We start from the raw sequence: 13414 nt of genomic DNA on the forward strand, positions 1-13414 counted from the left end.
AGCTCTACTCAAACAAATTGCAAGCATGATTTCTGGGCTTTTTAAAATTATGAAGCTCAAAATAAGAGGAAGGAATCGATCTAAATGCATTTTTCTTATCTTACACCAACTTTTGTATTATCTTCTTCAAGGAGTATTTTATGCATGCATCAAGCAAACGCTCACACATATTCCCATAACAAACACTTGTGTCCTTCAACTGTCTGAATAAATGTTCAATTCCACACAAATAGAAAATAATAGGATGAGTAAGATGCCTGGCACATGTCTGGAATTGGATAATAAGTGTTAATTACAACTGTTGGAATATTGAGAATAAATTGATAAGAGTTGGAAATCAACATTCTGATTATTTCTCTTATGGCTGAGACTGAGTGATAAGGTTGGCTGGAGATAAGAAGAGATCACAAAGATTAAAGTGATAAGGTTTTGAGGAAAAAGGAGGCGGTTGATTACAAGAGATAATTCCAGCTTCAGTTGATAAACTTTATCCTCTAAAGTTAATAAAATTTCTCCCTTTTTTTAGGAGATGTAGAAGATTTCTTGTATATATATCCCATTTGTGAGTTCAATAAAAGATCAAACAAATTTCCCATTCAATTGAGTAAGCATCCCTTTAATCGAGTAATCTTTCTAAGTTAATCAACTAACCTTTCTACTTACTCAAGTAATCTCTCCTATTTACTCAAGTAAGCTTCCACATTACTCGAGTAAAATTTCTAAGTTACTCAAGTAAGTTGCTTCAATCAGCTTATTTCTTTTTGTTCAACAACATAGATGTTGCGCCTTCTTAAGAGCATTAGTGCTTCTTAATCTGAGATAAACCAGTTCTCCTATGTTGATACAAGGGCAGGGTTGAGCTATATGACTCAATATTGATCAATCATTTAAATCATGGGAATTATCAGAGTAGTTGTATCTAACATATATTGTCTTCCGTGCATACTTTATTTTCTACAGTATCCATCTAGAAGAGAGAAGAAAATAATCAATAATGTCAACATTGGTCAAACTAGGAGTGGATTCATCACTTCCAGCAGATATATGCACTGCACAAGCATCTGTGCTTTGAGGTGTACTACCTTCTGCAGAATGGGTAACTAGTCCTTTTAAAGTGCCACGTGAACACAGTTTGAAACAAATAAAGGACTGGGAATACTCCATCAAAAAAGTAAAACTAAAGGGGAATTTTCAAATAAGTTTTGACAGTTACCTGAATATCTCCAGCTGCAAATACACCTGCAACTGAAGTTTCAGCGCTACCCTCCTTCACCAACACATAACCTGAGTTGTCAAGTTTGATTTGGCCTTCCAACAATTGGCTATTTGGTGAATGACCTATCCCATAAAATAAGCCTTTTGCCTCAAGCACAGATTCCTCTCCAGTATCAACTCTCTGAACCAAAATGCCAGACATTTGCCCTTTTGTATTGCTAACAACATCCACAGCCTCTGTATTGAAGTGCACAGTGATATTTGGATTGTTGTAAACTCTGAAACATTCGCCAGAAGCAACCTGTTAAAAAAACATTCAGGGAGTTGAAACTCAACATTTAAATTCTTCATTAGTAATTCAATTGGCCAAAAAAGACAACCTATTAGATTAAACTCAGCTAATAAGTCATTGTCAGGTCCAACCTGTGCAGCCAAAGACAAAGGTGGAACAGAGGAAGAATAAAAATAAACACGAACAAGCAAAGGATCCAAATTTCACGTCCAGATGTCTTAATAAATCACAAGGAATCATATCAAATATTTGTGTGTGTGTGCATTGGAAAGTCCAACCATGTCAAATAAATAGCACAAGTTCTGGGACAACACCCAATAACATAAAATGGATGAAACAGATCTAGAAAATCATCATCCTATCTGGGAAGCCTATCCACTATAAGGAAAAATAAGATCCAGGGATATTGCACACTTGATCCGGGTATGTACCCTCAAAGCAGAGGCTCTGGATTTAGGACACCGATTAGGTAGGATTAGAACAGGAAAAGTGAGCTTCAATATATAGGGTAATAACACATCTTTAGTCTGAAAGTCACTGTTAACCTGGGTTCACCATATTAGCCTCCAAATTGCAAACTCCCATTTTACCATATCAGACTTCTGATAAGCCTTCCAAATTGCAAAATGAAGAAACCCTACACGGTGATGCCCACAACGGTAATCTTTATTTCCAATGAATTTCTTTCTCTTTACTTCCTCATAAATCCATTATAATGTAAAAAAAAAAAATCACAATTAATTACATCCACAGAAACAGTTCAACAGAAAAATTATAGGACAGTTTCAAGAGCCTTTTTAAGAAAAAAAAAGCACCAAGAGATGCTCCCAAAGGGGGTTGTTTTCTCCTCTTTTCTGTTTATAGATAAAATACATCAAAAGATCATTGCTGTAAGGGGGATAAATGCTAGACAAAGAGGAGAGCATAAATTAAAAACTAAATAATCTCATCCATAAAATGAGTAACAGAAGAAATAGAATATGGAACCAAGCCAGAAGACCACAAAATGAGAGAACCCCTTCAAGGAAATGGATTGAATGACCCTCTCCTTCAAAGGTCCTATTGTTCCTCCCCCTCTACATATGCCATCACAGAGAATTGAAAAAGAGAACAAAACGTTCTCTGCTCACCATGCTGAGCATCCTTGCTTCAAGCAAACCAAAATTCCAAAATTAAACCCTAATGACTCATAGGGACCAGGTAAGAGAAAAAAGAAGCATCAAACAGCTCTGGCAATAGAACAATGGAGAACTAAATGGTCCAAGCCTGAGCAACCCTCTAATCCATTATTAAAAAACAGAGGAAAGAGAGAAAACAAACACAAATAAGATAAATCCCATAATAAGCAAATTGAAGAAAATTGCAAATAAGCCAAAGGTTTACATGAAGGGGAAAACATAGATTAAGTAAACGCCCTCCACCAACAAAATCTTTCAACAATATGTTCCAATTTTATATGCAACAGAGGCATTAAAAACTGAGCAGTTATACATGTTTTAAAAAAGGCAAAATGGAAAAATAATAAGTGGTAAGAAGATCAACTTCTGTTTTCTTCAACCCAGATTCAAGAAGGAAAAAATCAAGGTTTAAAAACATGTATTGCAGGAAACACAATAGTTAACAGGTTAGTCAGTGGAAGATAAGGCATTCCAGTGCAGTGTTGAAAAATGACTCAAACAAAAAAGGCTGGCTGACCATTATTGGTTAAGAAGCAGAGGAGAAGATGAATGAAAAGGAAAATGCTATTTGTACTTGTTGGCAGAGTAGAAGATAAAGATAGAGCAGCAGCAACTAACTTTCTGATTTATGTTGTATTTTTCTGTAAATTAATTGTTGTAATCTAGTCCTAGAAAGTAGGAATTATCTAGTCCTATATTCTAGAAATTATCTAGTCCTAAATTCTAGGAATCATCTAGTCCAAAAACTTTGGAGATTTCTAAGGAGTTGTTCTCTATTTATATTTGTACATTCATTCCTAGTAGATGTGAGAAAGTATTCTTCTTTTTCCCAATTATTTAACATGGTATCAGAGCTAGGTTACAGCCTCTGAAACCCTAGACATGTGCCTTCATTGCACGCTTTCTAACCTATCTTCGAGTGCCTTCATTGCACTCCTTCATTCGTTAGCCATCTACTTCTGTTGTTGGCCCTCCTAGATTGTCCAGAATGTCTGTAACATTTGATATTGTCACTGGAGAGTCTTCACCTGAGGTGGGGCAACCTATTGATCCTAGTCAAGAGATAAATCATGGTGTTGTTGCTGGAGATCTGCCAAACATCCATCTATCCTACCGCCTAGACGGAAAAAACTACTTGCAATGGGCCCAATTGGTGCAAACTTTTCTCAAAGGAAAAGGGAAAATTGGCCATCTCACGGCCTCTCCTCCTAATGCAGATCATCCATTGTTTTCCACATGGGAAATTGAGGATTCCCAGATCATGTCTTGGTTGTGGAATGCCATGGTAGGAATTATATGTTTTGGGGGACTGCTAGGGAGATTTGGAAGGTTGTAACACAAACTTACTCAAAGGTACAAGATGCATCTGTTGTCTATGAAATTAAAACCAAGATTAGTGGGGCTAAACAAGGTGGGATGTCAGTTATGGAGTATTATAATTACATGAAAGGCCTTTGGCTAGAATTGGATCAATATCAAAATGTTAAGATGATATGTAAGGAGGATGCTGTGACCCTTAATCAAATAATGGATAGGGATTGGATTGTTGAATTCTTGGTTGGACTTAATCATGAATTTGATCAAGTTAGGGTGCAGATACTTGGCCGAGAGAAGCTACCATCCATCAACGAAGTATTTTCCATGGTAAGAAGTGAGGAGAATAGGAGGATTGTGATGCTAAAGGAGGCAGCCACTGATGGTTCAGCATTGATCAAACAAGGGCAATGGACCAAGGAAGTTAGGAAGGATGGAACAACAGGTAAAACCTGGCAGCAAGGATGGCCTATGGTGCATTTTCTGCCGGAAACCTAGGCACACTTGAGACACTTGTTTCAGGCTACAGGGAAAGGAGGCAGTTCTCAACAAGCTTGGTGGGTTTAAAAACTTGGCTCCAAAGAACCAAGTCTACCTATCTCACAAAACCCAAGAGGAGGGCAAATCTGGAGAAAAGACTGATGCAGATGGCAGCCCTGATCTCACTCAACTTAATGCCGATGAGATCCATAAGCTGAAATCTTTTCTTAAGACCACGCAAGAAGGCACCTGCTCTTTAGCACTCTCAGGTAACACAAATTCTGCATACTTTATTGCCTTAAAAGACTATTTGGAATGATGTTTGGATCTTGGATTCAGGAGCCACTAGCCACATGACACCCAATCCAAGTATATTTACTACCTACCAGCCACTCAACACCTCCAAACAAATTACCATTGCTAATGGGAAATCACTCCCTATTGTTGGTCAAGGCCAAGTTAACCTTTGCCCAAATTTGTCTCTTAAATCAATCCTACATGTCCCTCAATTATCAGCAAACCTTCTCTCAATCCATCAACTCACAAAGGACTTAAATTGCTTAGCCATTTTTTCTCCTAATGGTTGTGAGTTTCAAGAACTGAAGACCGGGACGAGGATTGGAGCTGCTAGGGTAAAAGATGGGCTGTACTGCTTCATGGGGAAGAACTCTCAACCACCTAGGGACCAGCTGTAGGTGGCATACTCCTCAAACAATGCAGCAGGTCACTCAGAAATATGGCTGCAACATTACCACCTAGGCCACCCTCCATTCTCACTTTTGAAGGCTTTCTTTAAGTCTATAGACCCTAGCATATTTCATTGTGATATTTGCATCTTAGCTAAACAACATCGTGTTTCTTATTCAATCAATAATAAAATCAGTACAAAACCTTTTTCCTTAATCCATTCGGATGTTTGGGGGCCTTGCAAAATCCCTAATTATTCTGGGGCAAAATAGTTTATCTCCTTCATTGATGATTGCACTCGTATGACATGGGTTTTTTTGCTTAAAGATAAGGCAGCCATAGGGACAGTATTGCCAAACTTTTGCAAAATGATAGCTACCCAATTTGGAACCCCTATCCAAAAATTTAGGACTGACAATGCCCGTGATTATTTCAATCATCATATGCATCAATTCTTCCAGCAAGAAGGGATTGTCCATGAATCTTCTTGTGTCGACACCCCACAACAAAATGAAATGGCCGAATGGAAGATAAGACATCTCCTTAATGTGGCCCGTACCCTACTTCATCATCATCATGTGCCTAAACTATATTGGGGGGAAGCTGTCCTAACTGCTGCATTTTTTATTAATCGGGTGCCAACCAAAATTCTTAACCATCAAAGCCCCATTGCATGCCTAACTACACATTTTCCAAATTTTAATGTGCACAACACTTTACCTCTTGGAGTATTCGGTTGCGTGGCCTTTGTCCATATTTCCAAACAACATAGAGATAAACTTGATCCTAGGGCAATCAAATGTGTATTCTTAGGCTATTCACCTACCCAAAAAGGATACAAATGCTACCATCCTCCTACCCAGAAACTATATGTGTCTAAGGACATTACCTTCATTGAAACCATTCCATTTTTTTATTCCTCTATCACTGGTCACCGGGGGGAGCCTGCTTATGGTGACCTCGGTGATCTTTGGAATACCACTAACCGCAACCTATCAATTCCAAACCCAGCCTCTGCCCCTGCTTCCAAACAGCCACAACCCTCTCATTCAAGCCTCAATTCCTAGCCTTCCCATACCATTGACCGCAACCTATCTTCAGGTACTGGCAACCATATAGAAGGGCAAGATCATGCTAAAGTGAATGAGGAAATAGCTACTCAAATGTTGTCACCTCCAGTACAGTTTAAGGGTTCACCCTATGTTTATAAGTGGAGGCAGCCTAGCCAAGAACCCCAGCAGAACCAGTCCTCAGTTTCTAGTCAAGGTAATGATCTCACACAACCCATTCCCATGACTTCTACTGAATCTATCTTTGATGATCTAGACCTCCCTGTTGTTGTTAGAAAAGGGGTGAGAAACTGCACAAAACACCCCTTAACCAATAACATCTCCTATCACTGACTTTCCCCAAAACATAAGAGCTTCCTAGCATCCTTAGATGCAATTATCATTCCTAAATCAGTCCAAGAGGCACTAAAGGATCAGAATTGGAGAAATGCCATGATGGAAGAAATGGGAGCTTTGAAAAAGAACCACACATGGGATCTTGTATCCAAACCAAAAGGGGTTAATCCTATTGGGTGTAGATGGATTTTCAATATTAAATACAAGGCAAATGGCACCCTTGAAAGATATAAGGTAAGGCTGGTGGCTAAGGGATATACCCAGTCATATGGAATTGATTATCTTGAAACATTTGCCCCAGTAACAAAAATGACCACGGTCAGAATCCTCTTATCCTTGGCAGCCCATTTTGAATGGAACCTACAACAACTAGATGTCAAAAATGCATTCCTCCATGGAGACTTAGAGGAAGAAGTATATATGGAATTACCACCAGGATTCCAAGAAGGAAATGAAGGACAGGTATGTTGCCTAAAAAAGGCCCTATATGGCCTTAAACAATCCCCCAGGGCATGGTTTGGCAAGTTTTCCAAAGCTATGAAAGCTTTAGGGTATTTTCAAAGTAAAGGGGACCATAATCTCTTTATAAAGCATTCAAAGGAATGCAAGGTAACAATTCTTTTAGTGTACGTTGATGATATGATTGTTACTGGTGATGATAAAGAAGAGCAAGTCAAACTCAAAGAAAAATTGGCCAAGAAGTTTGAAATCAAGGACTTGGACACTCTTAAATATTTCCTAGGCATTGAGGTTGCCTACTCCAAAGAAGGGATTTTTATGTCCCAAAGAAAATATGTACTTGATTTGTTAGCAGAAACATGTATGCTTGGTGGAAAATGATATAAAATTCCAACTGAACCTAACAGTAAATTGTGGAATAATCCAAACAGTCATATGGTGGATAAAAGGAGATATCAAAGACCTGTTGGGAGACTAATCTACCTATCCCACACAAAGCCAGACATAGCATTTGCAGTCAGCCTAGTGAGTCAATTCATGCACAATCCAACAGAGGAGCACATGTTAGCTGTGAGGAGGATCTTAAGCTACTTGAAGACCACTCCAAGAAAGGGAATTCTCTTTAAAGCAAGGAAAGAATTGGACATCAATGGTTTTTCAGATGCAGATTATGCAGGTTCAGTAACAGATAGAAGATCTACAAGTGGTTATTGTGTATATCTAGGGGGAAATTTGGTATCATGGAGAAGCAAGAAGTAGACTGTGGTAGCAAGGTCAAGTGCAGAGGCAGAGTTTCGAGCCATGGCCCTGTGTGAGGTCTTATGGTTGAAAATCATTTTAGAAGACCTAAATATTCAAATCCAAGACCCAATTGGGATAAGGTGTGATGACCAAGCAGCTATCAGCATAGCCCATAATCTAGTTCAACAAGACAGGACTAAACATGTTGAGATTGATAAGACATTTTGTGAAGGAAAAATTGGAAGCAAGTTTGATTCAGTTACCTTATGTGCCTTCAGAGGATCAGGTAGCAGATATACTGACCAAGGGGTTGCTAGCAAAGAGATTTAATGATTTGACAAACAAGCTTGGAATGTGCAATATACATTCTCCAGCTTAAGGGGGAGTGTTGGTAGAGTAGAAGATAAAGATACAGTAGCAGCAACTAATTTTTTTTATTTATGTTGTATTTTTCAGTAAATTAATTGTTGTAATCTAGTCCTAGAAAATAGGAATTATTTAGTATTAAATTCTTGGAATCATCTAGTCCTAAAACTTAGGAGATTTCTTAGGAGTTGTTCTCTATTTATACTTGTACATTCATTCCTAGTAGATGTGAGAAAGTATTATTCTTTTTCCCAATAATTTAACAGTACTCCTTGGGCTACACAATGCAGTTAAAATGACAAAAACACCCCTCACCCGAGGCGCATGACTAAAATACCCCTCACCCAAGGTGGTGAGGCGCGAGGGGTATTTTAGTCATTTGTATGCGTGTGTAACTCTTGATGTACAAGTAATATGGTTCGAATGAAAAAAGAAAAAAAAGTCCCTTGATATCCCAACTGAAGAAAGTCATAACAATAAACCAAGCAGACACCTATAAGGGAAGAATATACCCAACAAATGATTAAATAAACACCTTCCAAATAAAGAAACACTTCAATAACCAATACCAATTGTAACTCACCTATCTTGCATTGCTCTAGATGCCCTTAGTTGGTCCCTGCGTACAAGTAGATGAATGTGACGACCATATTTAGTTAAGTACAATGCTTCCTCTGTAGCAGTATCACCTCCTCCAACCACAGCAAGGATTTGCCCCTTAAATAGTGGCGATGCTCCATCACATATTGCACAAGCACTAATTCCTCTACTCCAAAATTCATCTTCACGAGGTAATCTCAGCCTTTTTGCAGTAGCTCCTGTAGCCACAATAACACTATGGCACTTCACCTAAAAAGAAAAGTGTTATTACATAAGAACCAATAAGTAATAGCACCACATCCACAAGCACATAAACGGATAAAGAAGATGGGACCCTAACTGGACATATGACAATGGGGTATAGCTAAACAGCCCGGGATAACAGTATCAATGGGTATCCCATTGCAGGACGATGAACAAGGACAAGTGTAAGGCAAACTGTATGGATATTTTGTCTTTGTTGCGTCACCACATCATCCATGTGCAACTGTAACAACCTTACATATCATTCAGCATGCAAATTTAGCTCAAATCTCAAGAAACGATTCCAAGGCTTTGGGAAGAGAACTAGGGCCATGGCAATGGATTTTGAAGAAATCAAGTTCAAGTCTTTGGCTTTCTAGTGGTTATAAGGATGCCAGTGATAACAACAGATAAGAGGGAGAACAAAATTATTCTATGTTCATTATTTAGCCAAGAAAAAAAGTCATTAGAATCTAGTCTGATTTAATCAACAGTCCATATCTATGAATAAAAAAAAAAACGAAACACGGGGAAATCTTCAAAAGCATTGCCCACTTAATTATGTTAGAGTTCTAAATAGGACATGAACACAAACAGACTAGAAACATTAAGTTGTTGATGGACTGTATTACACCAAAGAAGAACTCCTAATCCTACTCAAAATTGGACTCAGGGAGCACAAAAAATATAATGAAAAGAATAAAATATAAAATCATAAATTTATGGATTTTAATTTTTAACAAACTTTCCAGACACTTAAAATGACTTAAATTAATCATCAGCAATAACAAGGAACACAAAATCCTCTAACCATCAAGTGGACCTAATATGTACACAATATATTTTTGTCTAAGAAAGTATCAAGTGTCAAAAATAACAAGGCCATTAAAGGTCAAACTCAAAGTATCAAATCACTAGTCCAAGTCAAGGTAAATGTGTTTTTATGATGGACCGTGCTACTTGTACATCAAGGGCTACACCTTGGGCTACACACATGCTCATAAATGACTAAAATACCCTTTGCGCCTCACCTCCTCACCTCACTGGGCCTCATGCCGCCTCCGCCTCGCCTTACTGCCTTGGTTGAGGGGTATTTTTGTCATTTTAGCTGCATTGTGTAATCCAAGGTGTAGCCCAAGTAGTACAAATGGCATTTTCCTTCTATGATATGGAGCTCTAGAACAAAAGCATTTAGGGAACATTTCATTATATATCTAAACCACAAACGACAAGAGCAAACATTATTATTGAGAGTAAAAACAATAATTAAGAATAAAGTTAATCCTCTATCTTGCGTTCACTGAAGCCTGGCCACACGTGAGTGTAAAAACAATAATATAAAAGATAAAATTAATTCTTTATTGAACAACTTAAGCTTTTAGATTAGATTGTGGTTAACAATTCAACAATTACCTTGCGTTCACTGCTTTGAACAGTAAAAGGATTGTTCTTCACATCAATAAATTCTACATCTTCTTGAAATAATTCTGCTCCCCAGCGCTCAGCTTGCCGTCGCATCCTATTCAGCAAAACAGTGTCAAGTCTCTTAATCATAGTCAAAACTGTAGACCACAGAGAAACAAGAAACACATGAATAAGAACAAGTCCATGAAACTAATTTTCCAAATTTTTTATTACCGATCCATCAAATCAGGACCAGTTATTCCATCAGGAAATCCAGGGAAGTTTTCCACTTCAGTGGTTGTCATTAATTGTCCACCAGGGACACCACCTATTTGATATCCCTCGAACACAACAGGTTTCAAGTTGGCACGAGCTGCATAAATTGCTGCTGTATAGCCAGCTGGACCTGAACCTATAATCACCAGATTCTCAATTCCTTGACCTGCAAAATAGAAATTGTTACTCATCTTTGATTCTACGTTTTTTCCCATAATCTTTACAAGTCAAACATAAAAGGCGACATAAGAATTGTAATTCTACTGATAGTGAGATATTCTACATGAAAACTGTTCAGAGATAACTATCACAAGCTATTATACTATCACACAGTCTTATTCATATGAATGAAGCATCCATCAAATGCAACAGATAAGATACAAACATTCATTCAGAAGCTGTGTGTGAAAATTTCATTAGCATAATTGGAGAACAAGGAAAAGGTATTTGAAAAAAGCTTAATCCCTGAAAGCTTACTTAGAAATTTATTGAATACGAAAGAAGCTATTTATACAAGTTAAAATGCTACTTTATCTCCTAGAAAATAGGAGCAAATTCAAACTTAAAAACAGTAACTAACATTCAAATTTAGGCTGTCTGTTATCTTCTGGGTTCAAACTTCAAACTTGAATTCCTCCCTTGAATCTCGGAGTTTTATCCCATCTACCAAACTTCATTTTAAATCCTCATCTTATCCAACCAATTTATCCCTCTTTTAAACTTTGAATGCCTTAATCTCATCCAACAATATTAATTCTTCAATCAAAGCACAAAGACTCCAGGGGCATTCGTATAGGTGTCGCCGCCATGTCACACACACTAACACGCCCCCAATACGTGTTGGACATGCCCACGTGCTGTGTCTGAGATTTCTTAAATTTTTTTAAAAGGATAAGGGGTGGGGCACTTGTAGGACACGCGTGTCCACTATACTAACACTTCAAAGACTAAAAAATAAGGGCTAGTTCTCTTTGTTGTTTTCAACCCGTTTTGAGTTTTCATTTTTTCAAAACACTAAAAACGCGTTCTCTTTTCTATTTTCAAAAACACATTTTTGAAAACAAAGGAAAAAATTATAAAGGAAAGCCAAAACAACATTTTATTGTTTTGGGTGTTTTCAATGAAAACACACTCAAAACCCCAAAACATGGAAAACGCAAGCAGCCTCCCCCCACCCCCTAACCCTCCAATCTCGCATTTCTCTTCTCTCTCTCTCTCAAGCCTCGGCCAAATACCATGCCCACCATCTCCGTCGCTGCCATGAGTCGTCGTCGATCTCGCCCGCCATAGCTGAAAGCCATTGTCGGCCGCCCCCCTCCCCCCCGCCATTCGATCTTCTCTCATATCTCCTCTCTTACCTCGACTGTCCCCTGTCATCTTCATCACCGCCATGAGTCACCATTGACCGCGCCTGCCATCTCCGTCACCGCCACGAGCAGCCGTCAACCTCGCCCACCACCGTCGAAAGCAGCCGTCGACTGCCCCTTGCCATTAGATTTTGCTGGTTCTATCCTTTTTCCTTTCTTCTCTCGACCACCCCTTGCCATTAGATCGAAGGAGATTTGGCCGTTGGATCTTGTTGGTTTTTGGATATGCTAGTCAATGGGTCCTTGGGTGTCAGGTGGTTGCCTTTGATCGCCAGTGGCAACTGGCAATGCCGTTTTGAGTTTGTGGTTGAAAATTAAATATTAGATCTACGCAAATCAACCATTAAATCTGGCCCATTTTTGTGTATGTTAACCCCCTTGGCTTGGAGATTCTAATGGTAGGCTCTGATCATGTAAATCTCCAGTCGACGGCGATGGAGCCAAGGCCGGAGAAGATGCAAGGCGCCAGAGAAGAAGAAAAGAGAAAAAAAGAAAAGGAAAAAAAATAAAAGAAGAGAAAAAAAGAATTAAAAAAATTATTATTAAATTTTGAAAATAAAATTATATATTTATTTAAAATTTAAAAAATGTAGTATATCTAATATTATAACTAAAAATATAAGATAACATATATTATATTATTAAGTGTATAATTTAATATAAATTATTGTTAAGATGTATGTTAGTAATTTATTAATTAAATTTATTATTTTATTTTAATAGTAGAATTCTATTAAAAAGAGTTAATTTTATTATTTAATAATTAAATTCATTGAATAAAATATCATAATTACAAAAAATAAATAGTTTTTCAAAATTTCAAAACAAACACGTTTTCTAATTTTCTATTTTGAGAAACAGTTTTTCAAAATGACAAAAAGAACGCGTTTTCAAAAATCTCAAAACAGACACTCAAAATACAAAACTGAAAATGAATTCAAAACTCAAAACTGAAATACGAAGAGAACACCACCTAAAAGTATTCTTTTTGCCTCTTCAGTTTTCCAACTCGGCAATTGCATGATTCTTTTGTTCACATTTTGATTGCATGTTTGTTTTATTTTCATACCCTTCACACTTCTATTCTCTAGCTCTATAGCCATTGATTGGATTGTGAGGGATGAAGATAACTGGATTATGAGTTGATTGCTAATTAGATTAGAGTTATTCATTTGGAATTTCGATTTATGAATTTTATAAGTTTGGAAAATAGTTTTGATACTTTATTACACCATTAAAAATATAAAAATTATTTTATTAACTAACGTATCTTGACCTTGTCTTTCCTACTTTTTTGAAAAATATCGTGTCGCCGTGTCCCCTGTCCGTGTTTCATAGGGTATATTATACATGGATTTATCAATAAAACTAATAGAACAAATCATG

General features: G+C 37.5%; 1 protein-coding gene across 1 annotated transcript in view; it reads right to left on the minus strand.

Annotated features, from left to right (window-relative positions):
• LOC127788659 (thioredoxin reductase NTRC) overlaps positions 1 to 13414 on the minus strand; it is a 29196-nt gene that overhangs the window by 9980 nt on the left and 5802 nt on the right. The window contains exons 2-5 of the mRNA XM_052317216.1: positions 10620 to 10827; positions 10395 to 10500; positions 8722 to 8987; positions 1214 to 1493 (exon numbers count right to left, since the gene is read on the minus strand). Coding sequence (XP_052173176.1) covers positions 1214 to 1493; positions 8722 to 8987; positions 10395 to 10500; positions 10620 to 10827 — 860 coding nt within the window. The remainder of the gene's footprint in view (positions 1 to 1213; positions 1494 to 8721; positions 8988 to 10394; positions 10501 to 10619; positions 10828 to 13414) is intronic.

The sequence above is a fragment of the Diospyros lotus genome, chromosome 13, assembly GCF_014633365.1.
Source record: "Diospyros lotus cultivar Yz01 chromosome 13, ASM1463336v1, whole genome shotgun sequence".
In the NCBI taxonomy this organism is placed as follows: domain Eukaryota; kingdom Viridiplantae; phylum Streptophyta; class Magnoliopsida; order Ericales; family Ebenaceae; genus Diospyros; species Diospyros lotus.